This window comes from Echeneis naucrates, chromosome 11 (assembly GCF_900963305.1).
Source record: "Echeneis naucrates chromosome 11, fEcheNa1.1, whole genome shotgun sequence".
Classification (NCBI taxonomy): Eukaryota; Metazoa; Chordata; class Actinopteri; order Carangiformes; family Echeneidae; genus Echeneis; species Echeneis naucrates.
In genome coordinates this window covers 3,006,665-3,026,732 of record NC_042521.1, presented here as the reverse complement: position 1 = coordinate 3,026,732, position 20,068 = coordinate 3,006,665, and the positions used below count along the sequence as shown (strand labels likewise).

Sequence of the window (20,068 nt, the reverse complement as noted above, 5' to 3'; positions counted from 1 at the left end):
ATGAAGGAGGGAGAAAGTTCTTTTCCTTTACTGCTCTTAAAGTGGCAGTATAAAGTCGGGAGTAGTAACATGAGAAACGCCACACATGCAGTCACAGATGCACTGATGATAACAGCTCTTGACATTATTCATGAACTTATCTGCATACATGTGTCTCTTAATCTAATTTCCGGCACAATTTTTTTCTCCTCCTTTTGTCACTTATGACTTATGACTAATTTGTGCATGTGAACCTTAAAGTGGAGAAAAGCTAAGAATGCCTGTCTAAACCACCCGGTCCATAGCTGGACTTCTTAGGGTTCTGGTCCTGTTTCTCATTTAGGCCTAATGTTTCTAGACTCTGGTGGATTACTAAACAGTCCTCTGCTTTGTGTCTGTCTGCTTGCCAGAGCTCATGTTAGTTTCCCCTGATGAGCTGATAAATGTCTTCTGGTCTCGTTGGCTGTTTCCCTACATGCACATAGAGAATCTTAAATCAAAATAGACCGACCTAAGATCTTCCTCATTCACTTATAGGCGTTAGTTGAAGCTGTTAGTCCATAATGCTTGGACACGCATCTGCAAGAGGGAAGTGACTGTTGGGACAAGTTGAAACAAGTAAATCAATAAAGTGTGTAGTTACATGGAAGTGCAAGAAAAAGTTGTTCGTTTTTTTTTTTTTAAACAAAAGGTGTGATCACATCTCACATAATTTAAGCATGAATTTTTCAGCCCAGTAAAGCACTCGCTGGTTCCAATATATTTGTTATCCTCCTTAACTTTGACCCATTTCCTGCAGTGTTTTCCATAATGCTGTACATAAGGATGCAGTAGCTTGGCCTCATGGCAGCTTGAGCTGACTGAAGCATCTGTCAATCATCAGCTCAGCTCATTTGCAATGACTGCTGACTCCGCTCTTTAGGATAATTTGAAAATATTGATTGCGTCATGACTCCTTTTTCTGACTATATGTCAGAAATAGGGCTTTTCCTGTTGACTTATTCAATGTCTGTTATGTTGTTGGATCATGATTCTCTAAAATTTAAATAAAATTCTGACATATCCAGGAAATTTGGCAGATGCAGACCTTGAGCATGCTAATTATTTCTTTTTCTTTTAATTTCTCTTGGAATTTCACCTGCTCAGCTAGGTTATAATGGCAAAACAGTGTCTCAGATACTGGATATCACATTTTGAAAATCTCCTGATTTCGACTTGATATAGCTGATGGTTTACACATCCATAATCAAAAATAATTTGAATTGAATTTCAAATCTGATTTTAACATTTTTATGATTGTTTGTCAGAAATGAATATCAGAACATTTAATCTGAAGCCATTTTCTTGTCAGAAGCCAGATGGCAGTCACCCTCTGCCCTCTGTTTCCTGAAAGTGTGGGTATTTTTAAATAAGGTTATGAATATTGAATTAGCAGGGGTTAAGCACAGCATGTCACTTTTTTATGAGTGTCTGCACATCTTGTGTTTCTCAGAAATCAGGTCACTCTGCGTGAATGGGTGCTTGCATGTTGGAGCCTGTAGTAATGTTATTCAGCTAAATATGCAGTTCATACTCGAGCAGCATAAATCGTCTGGAAGTTAAAAGAATTGCACGACATCTTCAGCTCCAGTGGTTTCTAGTTTCTGAGACCGTCATTGGTTATTCTTTGTAATTGGTGCCCGTGTTTTCCCTCCAGCTTGCAGACTGTTAGTAATACCAAAACCTTTTTCAAACCGTCACAAGGCAGGAAATGAAAAGGAAATTGATGGATGCCATGGTAACACTTAAGTAATAACAAGCAGTAAAGCTGTGTTATCAGCCGCAGTAGCCAAAGTAGTGTGTTTGGGGTGTGGTTTTTGTCATAAAGGTGTTTTAAATTGAGTTTTATAACTGTGTTGAAACAGTTAAGACAACTGAGAACTTATTGATGAGCCCTCACCGGGTTAAGACTTTGTTGTACGGTCTAATGGTGGGGTGTCGTGGGAATCAGCAGTGCTCAGACATCCAGTGATGTCCTGTCACAGCCTTTGTTTTTTTCTAGCAGAGGAGACATGTCTATATTTATAAAGGACATACCTGGACCTTATTATGAAGGAAACACACTGACACGTGCTGCACTCTTAAGGCTGTGAGTGTGTTATCCTATCTGTCTGTGCACAGCCTTATCTGTTTCCAATCTGTCTGCTCAGCCGTCTGCTTATGATGAAGCTATAAACACTGTTGCTATGCTCGGTTGCTCACTGGTTGTCATTTTCCTGTCCACTATGGATGGCCTGTTTTTCAGACAGATTTTCTGATTGGATGATATGTAAACTGTGCCTCCACACCTAATTTATATTTATATCCTTGGGTTTTTTGTGTAGAATGGTAAAAGGAGTCTTTTCTAGCTTCTGTTTGGTTCAGTGTGATAATTCTCACTCGGTGTGTAAATTGATGTGATGATCTGGGGAAGTAGCTTGTTGTCTAATATGTACTTTCGATTTTTGTGCGATAAGATGCTATCAGAGTCTGCATCATATGCAAATTTAATAAGTGCTTTGAATGAATGAAACCTGACCACAGATTAAATTTTATGACCTAATTAGAACATTTACAGCTCAGTGTAAATGTTAATGTTTTAATGCTGCTATTTTAACATCTTACATTTAGTGTTTTATTAGATTTTTCTTCAGTTGTGGAAAACAGATGCGAAACATTGAATGAATGATCTTTTGAAGTCAGAAGAAAACCTTCTAATTACAAAAGCTAGGAGAAAAATAATCTGTGGTGATTTTTCATGCATTGAAGTCTGTGTCTGTACCATCATCTATTAACTCAAATGATCACAAAGGATGACAGGGCAACCTGTTTCCTGGGGGAAATCCTGTACTGGGACAAACTGTGGTTTGACACCTGCTGTGTGTCTGAATTCAGTCTCTGCTAGTTTAACCTAAGAATGTCACAGCTAAATGTCACAAATGTGATCATTGTGATAATATCATTTATTATAGCTAAATTAGCCCTGAGCCATGGCCCAGTTTAGTTCCTGGGCGTTTTATCCACTTATTGTTTCATAAAACTAGTAAAACGGCGAACTCAATGCTCTGAAATCTACTCAATGGTGAAGAAACCACTTCTGGCAGACACAAAGTAATATAAAAAAGAAAATCTTCATAGAAGGTATAAAGTTACAAAGCCCACACAATCAAATAGTGTTCCTCTGCAGCTAGTTGTCAGAGGCCACATTACACCAACCAAGTATTAGTACATCTGTGGTCCTGGATTAGAATGATTGCTGAGTGAACTTAGTTCCTGTTCAAATGTCTGTTTATATTTTTCAATTGTTGTAAAGGTTACTGCTTCCACACACAGCCCATTCTGTGGTATAGAAGTTTATCTTGGGAGAAATGCGTGCATGATCTATTTTTGTCAAGCAAGAAAGAAAAGGTTGTTTGTTCATAATTACAGCCAAGCCCTCCCCTTCCTCGGTGTGCTACACCACAAGCCTTTCATTATATTGTGAAAATGTTTGCTTATCATCAATTTTGGTTTCATATATATAAAAAAAGCAAACCATTACTATGATTGTTGATGAACTGACAAGTAGCTCCAGAGTGTAAAATTGTGGCATACTTTGTTCATATTCCTGCCCTGATGTTGTGGTGTAATTAATTAATGTGACTTCATGAATGAATGAACTGCTTCCATGTTAAAACCACACACAGACTCTTTCCATATGCACACTAGAAACACTACTTATATCAATGTGTAGCTGCAATCTATTCTAGTGTGCAGATTCCTCTTTTTGTCTGCATCCTTCAGGCAGGTCAAAGGCCAGTTTCAGCTTGAAAACAGCTGGTAAAGCTGCTTGGATGACCCAGAGGCTTGAACATGAGCTCTCCAGTTGAAGGACATACCCTGACATCCTGCTGTCACACCCACAGACTTGCATATGATCATAATGTTTAATGAGTTGGAGGGCAGCGGTTCCCTCACATCAGTGAGATTTTAGTTTATTGTGTATTGTTTAGTAGCTTTAGTTCACTGGTTAGATCCAAACTAATTACATGTCAACACCAATATTCAGTGTAGTGGAGTATTGGCTGCTGTTTGCTGGGTCTGTACATCTATTCTTGCTCTGCTTGACTCCTCCAGGCCTCAGGGATGAGTGAGCATGCTGGCTCTGGGCTTTGTTGTCAGACTATTCCCTCATTCTGAATCAAGAAACTGGTCAGTGTGACGTTAAGATGCTAGCTGTTTAAATCGCCAGGTGGCTGCTGCAGAGATCCCGTTGTGCCTCCTTTGGTCTTCAGGGGCACCAGCAGTGGTGCAGTGAAGAGGTGAAACTGGTCTGCATTCTGGCTCTGGCTCTGCTGGCTCCCTCTGGGCTCTGTGGAGTGGGTGTGTGTGAGCAGAGCTAGATCACAGCCCTGTACCGTGCGATTTCCCTTTCACTTTGTTCACATCAATAGGGAAGGAGAAGCAGGGCAAGAGAGAAAGGGAGGAGGGGAGGTGAGAGCAACAAAGGCCAAGAAAAAGGAACAGGGGGAGAAGAGGAGGGGAGAGGAGGGTACAGAGTGGTGGTGTTTGGCCGAGGCGAATGAATGAAATCTTTATCTGTGCCGCAGAGGAGACAAGGCTGCTCTCACATACCTTCTACTCATTTTAGTTTTATCACTCTGTATTCTCTTTTACTCTTCATCTTTCTCTTAGGTCTATTTTTTCTGCTCCTCCCTCACTGAGTCCTGGTTTGCATTCCCCTCTGTGGTCTTTCTATCCTTTACTGTACTCTCTCTCTCTCTATCTCTCTGTCGCTCCCTTCCTTCCTTCTTTTTATCCATCCTATCTGAGCTCGGCCCCCTAGTGGAGCTCAGGCAACTTTTTCTGTCTATCTGCCATGCTTTTCCTTTCCTGTTTTGGCCCCTTGGAAAAAACTGGAAAATGCAAACAAATAACATGTATACTTTTTTAATACGACCATAACTTCAAGCCAAACTTGTTTCGAGTTGCTGATAGTCAAATAGATGCATTCTGTCGAGGAATGTGCTCTTGGGGATGTCAGTGTGCGGTATTCACAACAGGCTTATAAGCTGTTAGATTGAAGAAAATATTTTTTTCATCATAAATCCAGAAGTGAAATTTCCCCACTAAAGGAATCTAACATTTAATTTTTATGTTAAAAAGGAAATCAAGTTGATATATGTCATTGTCATGACAAGATGACCCTGAAGAACTCATACAATTACATTTTTTTTTCACCATGTGGATGATTATTGAGGGATATGAATCCAGTGTTTCTGATAGAAAGGACATGGTGTTAAAGTTAGAGACAGAAAGATTAAACAGTGCATTTAGGTGCAATCCTGAATAAGCATGTGAGCCCAGTCCTGTTGTATGAATTCTGGCCTTGATAATGAATTCTGAATACACCTTTAGGGTCAACCACTAAATAAATTCTCACCCTGTGGGAACCCCTGGAGTCCCACTTGGTGCCTGAATGACTATTGGCATTAAGAGTTTGCTCTAAAATAATTGGTTCATTAGTGTTGCAGAAAGTGCTTTGCAGAGATTGAACCTGGGAAAAGAGCATTCCTCCTGTGAATGGTTGCAGCGGAGTTCAGCGTCTGATGCACAAGCTATTACAAATATACACATTGACATGTTGTGATTATATAGGTGACGCCTTCTTGGGTAAAACTAATCAAACCTTGAGTCTTGGCTAAAGAGATCCGTGTGTGTATATGTGTGGCTTTCTAGACAGTAAATGTCAGTAAAGTACTCTGCATTGGTACATTCTGCCCCCCCCTTCCAAAAAAAAAAAAAAAAGCCCCTGATTTAATTTCTTTCTTTTTATTTTGAGCAATCTCAACTTTTGTGATAGAAATCAGCCTTGAGTGATTCTCCCACCAAAGATTTTCTAATCAACCAGAAAAAAAGCTTGTGTGTGCGAATGACTAGGCAAGGAGGAGTGCAGAGAGGTGGCATAAGTGTAAACTTTTGTGCAGTTTGAGCTGCTGACAGAGGGAAAAAGTAGTACAGAGGAGTGCCACCAAGCTAGAGATGTTGTGCCTAATGGCTATATAAACTCTATGATCCGAGAAAAGACTCTCAAGGAACGTATGGAGAATGAAAAGTGAGAGCAGAGCAGCAGGGAGTTAAGTTAAAGGTTGACGAAGGATGGTTGAGAGAGTCGGAATAGAAGGATAGTAGAAGAGATCCACCAAAAAGGGAGGGAGAGAAAATGTAGAAACTAGGAGGAAAAGATCACAGACGGGAGGCAGAGATGCAGGAAGGGCACTGAGAGCGAGCAAGAAGTTGAACAAAGGCCTATTTTTGTACCATCCGCTCTGCAGCCATATGCAGCTTTCTCCTCCAGCAGTTGTCTTTGTTATGTCTAAAGGTGAAAACCATCACTCATGTCCTGCTCACAAATTTGGCCCCTTCACAGCGACACTGATATAGAGGTTTGTTATAATTACTTTATCATGCCAGTTGTTAAAGCAGCACGTTCTTGCAGCTTGTTTTACTGGAATTAGAGACTATTCACTGTTTGAGGTTAACATTCATGGTAGAATGTGGTAGTTTCTCTCATTTAGTCTTCATGTAGACTCAGAATCCTTCTGCAGTCACAACGCTGAAACCAGAGCTACCAGATAGTTCCCAAGGTGCTCTGAGCACTATTTCCTGTATGCAGCGAATAGTATTTTCTTAATGGCCTGTGCAGATTGTTCTTTCTCTGTGCTGTAGATGTTACAAAGAGGGAAGAATATTTCAAATACACAGAACACGCAGTTCCTGAAATGTAAAAAGCTGCAGCTTTATTTTAGAGTGGAAAAGATTTAAAGGTTCTAATTATCAAATTATTTTCCATAAATTGTAGCAGATCCTACTAAAACCTAATTATGGGTTGAGCAGGTTCCTACATCTCCCATAATGCATCTCAGTAGATGTCTGGGTGACACACAAGACATTAGGGAACTGTTGTCATACATAGAACCAATTATCTCAAATGGTTGTATGCGAATATGCGAAGAATATTTCAAACCATCGTATGGTTTTTGTTACATTTTTCACAATTTTCCCCCATCTTGCATTCATGTCACATTTGTGAAGCCACTTTTTCCACTAAATGACTATTTGCCAAAATTTGAGTCTTATCTATGAGAGTTGGATGATAATGATTGAGGAGAGAATGAAGAGCTTGATTTTTATCGAAGCAGTGATGATGACCTCTCCGGATATTTTAAAAGGAAGCAGTTTGGGAGGGGAGTTCAAGTGACAGAGGTTTAAACAGGTGTGAGGTGGTACTAAATTCTTCTTCACGCCATGAGCCACCAGAACAACTGACGAGCGCCCTTCCCATCCTGAGGACATCCCTGGTAACGCTCAGTGGAGGCAGATGGAGAGATGCACGGAGGCAGAAAGACGTGGTGATTTCTGTGAAGCGAGTGATTGATGAAGAAAAAGTGGGGTGAATGTGATATGGATGTCATATGTTTCACAGTTGCTGCAGTGTCCTGTGGCCCACCTGTCTCTCGGGGCACACCCAGTCTGTCGGGGCTTTCCTCGCTCCTACTATGTCAACCCCCGCTCTTCTGTAGCGGTTCCCAGTTTTCCTTTGACCAAACTGAGAAGTTACAACACACTTACATTCTAAAAGCTCTTCTTCTGAAATTAGAAGCATATTCCACCCCCTCTAGTTGAGATGATTCATTTGATTGTGCCTAAGTGAAGTGTGTCAGTGGTATCTGCAACCACAGGAAGTCATGAATGAGAAATAATGAATCTAAACTTTCCCCTGAACAGCAGTGAGCGTATGCTCTATACAGATACAGTATAAGAGATTACAAAACCCTTTTGGCTATTGAATGTTAAAGGAGTATATTTTAAAACTTTCAGGCTGCTAACAGACAAGATTGTAGCAGTGGCCTTCAGGGTTTTATTAACCCATACCCCACCACTCCTTGTATTCCACAGCTGTTTGCGGTCACTGGGTGTGTCAGGGGTCCTCTGGGTGCAGTCATATTGGTATTTGCATGTTGTACATTACAGGGTGTGGGCATCTACTGATTCTTCATATAAGATGAAACACAGGAGTGATATAGCTTTTGCTGCCCAAGCTAGTTTCTCGTCTGCTTTTCCTTTTCAAATTATGTATGATGAAACATATTATTTTTAATTTTTGTTATATTTTAGAGTTATTTTCACGCTTTTATTTAGAATATTCTTTTTCACAGCATGATCTCCCCTTAATAAATAAATACTGCTGCAAACTAACCATTAGGTTTCATATTAGTTCTTTTTTTTTTTCATAAAGGTAATTGGATAGAAAATAAAGCTGAAAATGCCACCACAAGTTCCCAAGAGCCAAGTTTAGATGTAAAAGTATTTTAGCAGTCAGCGCCCCAATTTTGTTTAATGATAAAACAGAGATACAGCAAAATGTATTATTTTAAGAGAGAAATTTTGACAATGAAAAAAATGAGCAACATTTCAGGAGTATAGAAACAGGCAGTCAGAAAGTCAGCTCATATCTTGAAAAAAATCCTAGCCCATCAGTAATAGTTCCTGTTTCTGCACAGCAACGTTTTAATAAAAGCAGAGTGAGAACATGCTTGCTGATAAATGAGAGATACGTCATGTTGAAAAGCAAAAGTTACAAGTTGTGTTGTCTCTTTGGAAGTTGCTAATTTAGGCTGAGGTATTCACTCAGTAACTTCTCGCTCACGCTGTCTAGAAATAACTCCTCCTTAAGGTGCCAATTCAGAGAGGGATGACTTTTACAGATGGAGGAACTTCCAAGCTCTTCTCTTACAGCTGACAGTGATGTGATGCCAACGCCATTCTCTAACTAAAGTGAGGGTGTGACCAGGGGTCGGAGATTACCACCAAACAAATATGGCCAAATATTTCTTCACGACGGGTAACTTTATCTGCTTTGGGCCAAAAACAGCTCAGCATTTGGTTGGTGAAATAGTGAAAATGGCTGAATGTTGGCCAGCGGAAGGCAAATGTCAGCCTTCTGTTCTGGGTGTGATCGGCCCAATTTGGCTCATAGATGGAGAACCATTGGAAGAACAGCTGGAGACAAATGGAGAGAGGAACTGGGGAAAAAGGAAATACAGGAACACGTTTGTTTCTTCTGACTCTTCTGGTCAACTAATCCATCTAATCCTGTCGTCCCTCCTCTCCTCTCCCATCACTCCACCCAGTAATTTCTTTTCTTCAACTATAATCCTGCTTCTCTTCTTCTTCCCTTGTTTCTCTTCAGCTGCTTGGTTGGTCTTGTAATGACTGGTTATTAATTATACTCTAATGAAATGAGCTTTCAGCTGGCCAGTAGCTGACAGTGCAGGGTCTGTGTGCTTTCATGTAGCAGAAATCCTCTTTAACCATGGTCAGAGTTAATGGTTTCTCTGGGAGCAGAATAATGTTTTGTTTTGTTTTTTTTCCTTCATTTTGCAGTCTTTTCTCTCCTTTGGCTCATTTATGACTTTCTGACTTGGTTGTGACTGAGGAAAAGTTTGTGGAAAATTTGTACTGAAGTGTTTATCCTCCTCAGCAGGTCCTTCCTGCTTCTGTTTAATATGCTGCATTCATTGCTGCTTCCTTTGATCACAACTGAACAATAACCAAATTGGTGACTGCAAACTCTTCCAACTTTCCCCTTTACTTCTGGCAATCTGTACTGTAGCTAAACTGTCTGCCCTGGATCATTTATTGAATTCTACTTTGTGCCTTGTCAACAGTCCTGAAGTGAATACTAATGATGTGTATTACTACATAAGTCACTAAAATAACCCTTAGTGCCCAAACAAAGAAGCAGTTTTTGTTAGTTGCTAGCATTGAAACCACAAAGGCTGACCAAGATCAGACACCTATTATCATGCAAATCTATTCCTGATCACTATAAATCAGTAATCAGCAAAATCAAACTGGGCCTTCTTGTCATTGGGGGTGAGTGTATATTTATTGTATTTAATAACAGAGTAAGAGGGGCCTTCAGGAACTGCGTCACTGTGATGTAGTCTTTAGATACCAATAAAAAGACATCTACCTCTGTGCACAGGCTCAGAATATGTTATTTTAACCAAACCAACTTTCTGAGGAAATCATTCATCTGTACCCTGGCTCTGTGTGGAGGGTCAACATTTGTTAGTGGGAAGAGGCTCACTCGTTCAGCCTTGGCTGAAAGCTGACTTTCACTTTTGTGCTGATCATATTGTATCTCTTATTAGCAACATTCAAGTTTTAATTAGCACTTAGCAAAAGGAGAACCTGACATTGTTGTCTGGCTGTGTAGTGCTGGTGAGCAGGTGTGTGTCCCCAAGTCTCAAACAGCTGTGCTATTTAATCTAACTTGGCCACACACACTATGTGCAGCAGGCAGTCGTTTGCCTGTGTCATGTGTTTCTTATAGTATATCAGCTTTGTGAATGGGATTTTGTACTTGTAAATGCTATATAATGTGTATTTTCCTGCCTTACTGAAGACATTTTATCCAGTCCTGACTTTTGACATGGTTAAGGCTTGTTTTAGGGTTAGTATTATAGGCTTTGCAGTGCCTCATAAAGGTGTAAGTGTGTATATGTGCATTTTGTGAAGCTCTTGGTCTCAGACACTAAAGAAATGGACTGTGTTCATGTCATCTTTACCTCTTTGTTTGTCTTTTCCTCCTCTTTCTATTTTGCTTTAACATCTCTCTCCATATTTTTGATAACGTTATGTTGTCTCTTTCTTTCCCACTCATGTTACTTATACACTCTGCTCCTAAATACATCATCAACTTCATTTCTACGTTTCACCCACCACCTTTTGCGTGTCAGTGCTTTATTTTAAAACCACCTTTACTCTCCCACCCACCTCTGGTCTTCCTGTCTGCACAGCTGCATCACATACAGATTACTTTACAATAATATAACTTTGTTATTATTACAGCATAAGTATTAATATGTCAGCCGTCAGCAAGACAAATTAAGCTTAGTGGCTAACTGACCAGAGAGCTGTTTATTTTTGCTACCTTTTCTGGTGATTTTTCTTTTTTCCTTGAATTTTCTGTTTGTGAAATCTGAGTTACTGCTCTGCTCCACTCTTTATTTGTTCAGTAATTGTGTTTTGCTGCTCAGTTTGTTCAGTTGATAGAAAAAAAGCTGCTGTTGGTGGAAACTGAACAGAAGTTGATCATTGACGTTAGACCTTCCAACGGCCAAATATTGCCTTTTTTCTTCCAAGTTCTTCCGACCCCACTTGTTCCTAGAGACACTACAGTGACAGCGAGTCACTTTAGCTAATAAGCTAATAAGTTACATTAATAATGGAAACTCTTGTTTGCAGTTGCCTTGGGCCATGCTCAAAGTGTTCCTACAAAACTATTTTCCCCTTTTCTTCACAGTATTTAACAGCACTGGACAGTTCAACACATTTCTAGCTAAACATTGACATTTCTGATTCATTTAAAAAGCAAACTGTGACGTAATATAAGGGAAAGAGGAAAGAAAGGGCGTTCAGTTATTAATTATTTATTCACATTAAATGACTAAAGCACTACTCCCATGTTTTAGCTCATTTAATGGTTTATATGTAAACATGTTGGGGCCTGTTGTGGTCTGTCTGGATCATCATGGTTTTTAGCTTCAGCCCCTCCCTGTGTGTGTGTGTGTGTGTGTGTGTGTGTGTGTGTGTGTGTTTGGTATTATCTTAACTATTGACTGAACAGGTGAACAGGTGATGTCAGCTGAGTTTTGTTCCTGAAATTCCACTCACATTGAAGAACAACACTGATTTACTGCAGTCTTGACTGTTTGTGTCTTTTCGGAAACATATGCTTTGTTTCACCAGCCAGCGTGGTTCTCTCATGTAGAAATGCCACACATGGGAAAACAAAGGCTGAGAATGACTTTAATCTAGTGTGTGGTATAAGATGACAAGTCAGGTGACATGACTAGAGACAGAAGGTCAGCTCAGACATGATCGGGCAAGAGCCTCCTCTGTAAACTGGCCTGAAAAAGTCAGGAGGAGATCAAGAGCTGTGTTTGTGTGTGCACACAAGGGTTGTGTTGATACAGCCTGCACGCACACAGCAAATGCATGATTGTTTTCTCCACCTGTGAAGTGAGTCTTATTGGTCTTATAGTCTTATTTCTGCTGCCACTGAGATTTACATTTCAATCAATTTGTCCGGGATAATTAAAAAAAAAACAAAACAAACAACAATAACAACTTCTAATACTAGTACTACTACTTGTACTCCACAAAGTCTAGACAAAACACACATACCTCACAGGTTTTCAGATAATATAATTAATATTAGCTAGAGTCATTTCTGCTGTACTGAATAATTGGTCATGTAAATTTCTGTGGTGCTCTCTGTCAATAGATGAACTATTCCTGTTAGGTTTATAACATTATTTAGGTGTTAGCAAGGTTTTGAATTCAGTGGTTAGATTAACTAAAGCTCTGTGCCACATTGCTTTCTCATCTTGCTTCTGGTTCCAGTGGTTTTTATCTCCCCTGCCAGTCATTGTGTGTTTATATACTGTGTTTTTGAGGTTCACTGTGCTGTCTGTGCTCCAACTGACCTACATGCATCTGCAGAAATCTGCTTTTCTTTTTTTCTCCCCTCCCCCTCCATTATTTAAGAAGATGAGCTATATAGAGCGAGAGCCACTGGGCAGCTCTGTAGAAAATCGTGCTAGCCTCACCTTCTGACTGAGCTATTGTTTCTCTCTGTCAGTCAGTGAAGTTCAGTTTGTCACTTTCTCTCTCTCGTGACAGCACAGAGCATGACAACTCCCCCTTCTCTGTGGTTCACAGATAAATGTGCTTTTGTTCAATCTCTGTGTCTCGGTACACTTCTTACTATTAGAAGGATGAATTTGCCTCACCTCTGACACTTCAATGTGCGCTCATTTACCTCGTTCTTCCTCTTCGTCTCCTCTGTGTCACAAAGATCAGCTTGTAAAAGCTGGTGGTGTTCATGAACGATCGTAGATAGAATTGTTGCTATGAAACGCATCAAAATTTACAATTTGTCCTGAGTTAGACAAAAATAGTGCAGATTCATGAGAGGAAAGTGTCACAGTTTTGTTTAGCCCCCCCGTGTATGAACAGGGTGACGATGGATCTGTTGAAGCCTGAATCTTAGAATCATTAAACCAGTAATAACCGGCTCAAAGAAACTACTCCAGGCAGTATGAATTAGCTCTAAAGATTGCAACAGGTGGTTTAAATAGTTTAAGATTAAGAAGATAACACCAGTACATTAATTGGTTTGTAACTGATTTTATTGGCAAACTCAGGAGTGACATCATGTCTTTTCCTACTTCCTGTCGGTACTCCTACTGCTGCATTTCGAACCAGCTGGAGACTTTTCACTGAGTTATTGGCACGGCCTTATTATAAAGACTGACAGTCTGAACCAGTAGGAACAAATGCAAGCACAGGATTTCTCTCTGCAACTTCCACAGTGATGAAGTAAACCCAGACAACCAAGTTTAACCCATCCCGCTGTAACAGAACTGACTGAACCCGCTCTCTGATTGGAGCTGCACATGGTTTCTGTTCAGATGCTGACACAGAAGCTATATCTGATCCTGACCCAATCCTCCACACCTTTATATTGCGCCAGTAGAGAAAATGATGTAGTAAAAACCAGCACTGATTGACTGTCGCTACCAGTTTTTTTCATTACTTTCTTGGCAAGACTTAACACTTTGTTGTATGTGTTGTCCCAGCATGTTCTCCATACTCTCTGTTTTTTGTCAAAGGTGAAATGCGTGATATTAAAATAGATGGAGTTAGCTAATTTCTGAATGAATTACAGGTTCATGAAATTTTTGGGTTTTGACTTTTTATGCCAGATCTCATCATATTTTCTTTTTCTTCTCTTCCATGTTACTGCTGCTGTTCCTGTTGATCTTTTCCAACAAAGGTAAATACACAATTGCTTTATCTCCATTCTCCCTGTTTGTCGCTGCTGGGTGTTTGACTTTTGTTTCTTTCGTTTTTCTTCTGTTTAGCGGTTATAGCTTCTGTTTCTAATCAATGAATGGGACACATGGGCTGAGATTAACTATATATATATATATATATATATATATATATATATATATATATATATATATATATATATATATATATATAAATATATAAAAATAACTGTTAGGATATTCCTGTCTGAGTGTGTGTCCCTGCTATCACATATTTACTGTAGTTTCATTTTGTTTTGGTTGTGTTGTTTTAAAGTTAACTATTAACACCTCAGGGCCGGTTTACAGTTTGTTGCCAGGCCCACAGGCCTTTTTTTTTTTTTTAATCCAAAGGAATGAATGTAAAAGGCAGAAAAAAACACCAGCAGCTTGCTGCTGTCCTGTTGCTATGGTGACAAGTCACGCCATCGCCTCCTCTGGCCTGGTGTGTGACGATGGTTTGGTGTGTGTGTGTGTGCGCACACAGTGTACTGCCTTTGAAGCAGTGTGCTGCTGTTGACAGGGTCATGTGAAAGAGAGGACTCCCAGGGGAACGTTCAGGATTGTTGAAAAGTCTTCAACATTTTTTGTCAGGATTTCGTTGAGTTGTTGAATAGAGCATGTTGGCTTTGAACTGCATTGCTTTTTTGTCTGCTCAGGATTTTGGAGTGTGTATCAGTGTGGACAATGTTTTTTGTCGCTTTCTTATATCTCTCCATTGAAAGAGTCACCTTGAATGCAACCACAGCAAACACGGTGGGTCAGGTCACCATTATCAAATCTCCCCAGTAAACACATAAACACACACCCTTAATGTATCTGTCTTGTTCAGTAATTAGTTTCCTGTTAAATAGCAATACTTCTGGTTCTCCTGAAACCAGTGAGTTTCTCTGCCAAGTTTCTAGGTGTTTTTACACAAACACTGAGAAATGTTCAGACGTGTTAGATTGCATTTATTGTGTCTGTGACAGAAAGGGTGAGATGCAGAAAACTGAAATCTGAGATTGGCCTTGAGTAAGGAACACTTTGTTTCCTTTATTTCATGTGTAGAGCATTAAAGATCTGTTTTCATCCTTTTTTTCTTGACACATGGCACCACAGCAAATAAAATAACATGGATCTTAAAGAGAAGACACAAGAACAACTTTTTTTATTTATTTAATTTAATTGCACAAGGTGATGATTTAACAGCCTTTAATTTGGCCCAGTACTCTTGATTTATTTGTAATTGACTGTTTTTTCATGTAGTCTACAAAAAAACCTAAACTTTTTCTTCACTCTGACACAGAAGAACCATTTAAGCATTTAGACTGTTTAACCAGCCAATATCATATCAGGATTAGTGAGAACTGCTGTGCCATTTAAAAAATATTCACCAACTCTTTGCAGTTGTAGCTGATTTCCTGTTGCACCAGTTTCTGTTTCGTGTAAAACCCATTTCAGATTAAAACCACAGTTCTGGACTAGACACGAGATCTTGAGCTTTCTTTCCCTCCCCTATGATGTTAAGGTTCCTGTAGCCTGATGTGACCTGAGGCAGCAGCCTTCTACTTTTTTACACTTCACTTATAAATACGCTTATCACAGTGTGTGGATGGAGATGTTCAATGTTGTTTTTGTACCTGAACTGAAGGCACTAGACCTTATCTGGCCTATCTGCCGTCTGTGTCACTGAGCGTTCACATTTTTGTAGCATGTTAAAATCCAGGTAGGTATTACCAAGTGGGGAAAGAAAGACTTTACATATACATTTTTAAATATGCAAAAAAAAATAAAAAATACTGTGACTATGTTTTAGTAGTCATTTAAAAAAACTTATTTCACAGAAAGGGGGGAAAAAAAACCCCAATGATATGAGCTGGGTTCTTGTACTAAACAATCACATTCTTTTATGTCCGAAGAACATGATTTGTCCATGTAGCATTACAAGGCTTATGGTCTTAACAATGCATTGCAATATTACATGCATCTCTGTAGACTTGGATATTGATTTTGGCTAAATTGCGATTTTTAATGAATTGTGCTGCCCTACTCTGTGCGCACACTTCTTAGTCATCTTCCATTTTTTGGAGGACTTCCCGCCAAAACATCAGACTCTCTATTAAAGCTGCAGCAGTAGATATCAGGCTGCTTGGCTCAGTGACAGACGAGTGTAGAGGCGTTCAGTCAGCTAAAATATTGATATTTGAACAACACGTGCAAAATGAGGGAGATCAAAGCTGAGCAGGAAAATTATAAAAAGAGCAAAAAAGTCCAGCTCTGTAATCTGCTCCAGTATGTCGATCCAGCAGGCAGCTGAAAGTCACACTCACATGAAGGACACAGTGTGAAGCAGGTTGAATGACAAATGTCGACACACATTCATGCATAAACTCCTGAGCCAACATACCATGCTGCTTTGGGGAAAAAAGGCACAGCTGAGCTGAGTAATAAAAACACGCCTATCTCTTTTTTCAGTTTCTTTCTCTCTCACTCACACACACACACACAGACGCAAGTGAAACACATGTTGCTGGTTCTGGAAGTGACATCACTCGCCTTGTGGTCAAAGTCCAGTTCCTCTATCCGGCTTAGCGCTAACACACCGTCACACTCTACTCCAGCTCTCGTAACCAGCGATAAACATTCGGCAAGAAGACGACAAGACTGGTAGATGAAGAAAAGAAGCGAGTGGGAGATGAGGGATTATCTGCTTGATTAAGGATGGCTCTTCGTTGACAGCTTGGTTCCTGTGTGCCTCTGAGATTAACAGCAGCCTCCACACTCTCCCTCCTGCTCCTGCCTTTACTCAGTTTCTCCTCTGTTCACTCTTACCTTTTCTCACCTGTATTTATTCACTTGAAGTTCCTCGATCACTTTATCCCTCCCACCTTCTCTTGCTGACATTTCTCACCAGTTTTAGCTTGGCTTGAAACCATTTCTGTCCCCCCCTCTATTTCTCTGTCTGTCTTTTCTCTGGGAGGGAGGGATGAACTCCATGGCTTCTTACAGGCAGTTCCTCCAGGGTCTGGAGGAGAAAAGAGGTTGGTGTCCACTTCAACCTTCTCATCTGTTTTTGTAAAAACTGTGCTTTATGGAGACTATCATGGTGTTATAATGATGTAATGGGACCAGGATCTTATCTTTTGTTATCTCTGTTTGGAGGATTGAGGTGTTATCATCAGAGTGACTTGTGTGTGTGTGTGTGGATTCCTCATTAGTTTAAACTAAGGGCTGGACTCGGAAGTTGTTGTCACACCTGATCTTCAAGGATCCTTGTGCAACTACATAGTGATTCAGTTCTTTCACAGTTTGTTTAGAAGTTGACTCATGTTGCATGAACATTTTAATTTAAAATGCTCTCATTCAAATTGCAAGAAATTCAAGTTCCTCATCTTCTGTGTGTGACGTGTGAGTCAGTCATCTATTGACTAATATCTTGGAAAATTCAATGCTTTTTTTTTTTGTGGCTTACATTAGGGTCGGGTTCACGTACAGTATATGTGTGTGTGTGTGTGTGTGTGTGTGTTGTCATACTCAGCTGCTGTATGGGGTGCAGATAAAATGTGGGTCAGTAGAAGGACAGACGGCTGCCTCCTTCTGTAACAGCAAACACGCCCCAGATTTCTTTCATCACTCTGGACACATCAGCTGCACCCTGGGGACCTCATGAACATTTATCTTTTTTATCCAAACTCTTAAATTAGCTCCAAATGCTAATTTTCAAGTCCTGATAACTGTTTATGTCAGCACTGACAGTGGTGTGAAGGTGATGAGATGCCTCTCTACTTTTTGGCATCAGTGACACATGATCTTAGTCTGCACTGCTAAGAAGTCAGACATGTGTGTGAAATGTACACTTGCACAAGGGAAAAAGGACAACAGCAGACTGGTGTGTTGAAGTGTCAGGTGACGTGTAGGAGCCGGCAGGGATTCTTTGCTTCAACAGCTGTTATCACAACACAGTTAGCTGAGCAGGGTGGCTCTGAGAGTCAAGTTCTTATTGAAATATTTCTTTTCCTAATACTGTATACATGCTGCACATGTTTTACTGATGGCACAGGAATCAGGTTGTCTTTTATATACCCATGTTTATTATATAATCAGCTGTTAAAGAAAAACTCTAATCACTCTGAGATAAGGTTCTCATTACGTGTTAACCAGGGAAAAAAAGGTCATATCACAGAAAGTCAGCACACATTAAGTTAAAAAATAGAATTGCTGTTATTTTCAGCCTTGATACGCTGTCCATTTTTGGCACAAACTCTGCACTAACAAAAAATTGTCTGAGGTTGTTGAGGTTGAGAGTTGAGTTCAGTTTTATTCCTTCACACTTTCTGCTGCAAGTTTAGGATTTTCTTTTAGGTGAATTCTGTGCACTTTGTTCATCCGTGTAGAGAGACATTACTTTAGATATTATTGTAAAGACTGAGCTGCTGCCGTAGCTGCTTCTACTGGAGCCAGTGCACATGTGCACACACACTTTATACTCACGGACATGTTTAATTTTAAAGTGAAGAGGCCAGTTGCCTGCATGGTGATCTCTGCAGTTTTACCCCTCCAGCTCTTAAAATCCAGATGTCTGAGTCCTGTTGGACACCTGTTTTCTTGTCCTTGTCTCGTCTGCCTCTTACCCCCCTACTCTGGACCTGCAAATGTAAGCAAAAGGAAGACGCCCACTCATTAGTTAACATGTAGCTAATTCTGTTAGAGGTCCTTGTGAACATAATGTGGCAAGATAATTAGAATCAATTTGGTAATGGGACACGCAGTATAACAAGTCCATATAATGGGACCCCCGCCCCCCTGTTTGATGGATGGTGAGGACCCTTAGAAACCCATCTACAGGCCTGATCTCAAGGCTGCATTCAGATTGAAAAACACTGATCCCCCTCCCCTGTCTTTTATCATCTAGTTTTACCATGGCCATGGCTACACCTGCTGCTACTTGTGGTCTGGTGATATTATGTACCCCCCCAACAGCTGCTCTGTCTGAGGCTTTACAGCAGTAGATGTCAGGCTGGGTTAGAATCACCTACAATCTCCTTTAACCCCTTAAATTACAGTTGAAGTTAAACTCTTTAACTACTTTTAAAGCCAGTGGGAACATGTAATCATCACAAATGTAATTATTTTAACCAACTTTAGATCCCATGGAATTAATTACAAACAGTTTGTGAATGAAAGAATTACACCAGGTTGTAGTGGAAGCTAAAAGCCAACTGTAACTAATTTATCTGTCTTTTGAATTTGAGGGCTTTTTTTGTACGAAGAATGTGGTTTAAAAACATCCAGATTGGAGGTAATGGGATGTCCACATTAATGAAAACAGAAGACTTTATTTTCCAGCTGCACACAAACATTCAGAACACACTGATGCTGCTGACTTTGGTATCATTGTGCTATTTGCCTCATACTGCAGAGAGTTGGTCTGTTTTTGTCTGACAGCCCATGAGTCTGTATCGCCTCTGCCATCTGTATCCACTCACAACTCCTCTTCTACACACTCGACCTCAGGGAAGAGCCCAGGAACATGGTTTTACTCTGAGCTTAGACGCGAGCGCACTTCCCTCAGTTGTCAATTTTCTGTTTGGTTAAAAACTGAGTGACGGGGGAAGAAAAGGTGTGTGAATGGTGATCATAATTTGTTTAAGGTGGAGCTGCTGTCTGTTTCTATTCTTATCTCTGGTTCTCTACCTGTTGGCGGAGGTCACATGACATGAGCTGTGGTCTCACGTGATAGTCATGTTGGGTTTGTTTATCTCAGCACGCTTCGGTTCTCCATAAGGGCCGTTTATTTGTACTGCTGTTTTTCTGTCAGCTTTGTGTCACTGCCTCCTGTGCTTACTACAGAAGGGTCATGTTTTCAAGTTCATGAACAAAGGATCAAAGAACTTTATGAAGAGCTAATATTTTCTTATTTCATAATATTTTCATTGAAGTCTTTGTCTATCTAAGGGTGTTTGTTCACAATTGTCTAATATTTAATAATAATTAAACTATTAAATAGTCATTAATTTGACTACACACAATTATGATTGTTTCTCAATTACCTCATTCATTTTCTAGCCACTGGCAGTTTATGCATCTGTTAAATCCTTGACTTTATGAATGGAGAAGATGGGGGGGTGTGTGTGTGTGTCTTTGACTCATCCATTCAAGAT

At 40.0% G+C, this 20,068-nt stretch overlaps 1 protein-coding gene across 2 annotated transcripts in view; it reads left to right on the top strand.

The window, feature by feature from the left end:
• The window catches only part of macf1a (microtubule actin crosslinking factor 1a), a 163,196-nt gene that overhangs the window by 13,168 nt on the left and 129,960 nt on the right, over nt 1–20,068 (top strand). Inside the window, exon 1 of one of the 2 annotated variants that reach the window (XM_029513796.1) lies at nt 16,535–16,948. The exons of the other annotated variant lie outside the window; for it this stretch is intronic. Within the exon in view, the coding sequence (XP_029369656.1) occupies nt 16,894–16,948 (55 nt within the window). The 5' untranslated portion in view covers nt 16,535–16,893. Of the gene's footprint in view, nt 1–16,534; nt 16,949–20,068 lie in introns of those variants that run through there. 2 annotated transcript variants of the gene reach the window in all.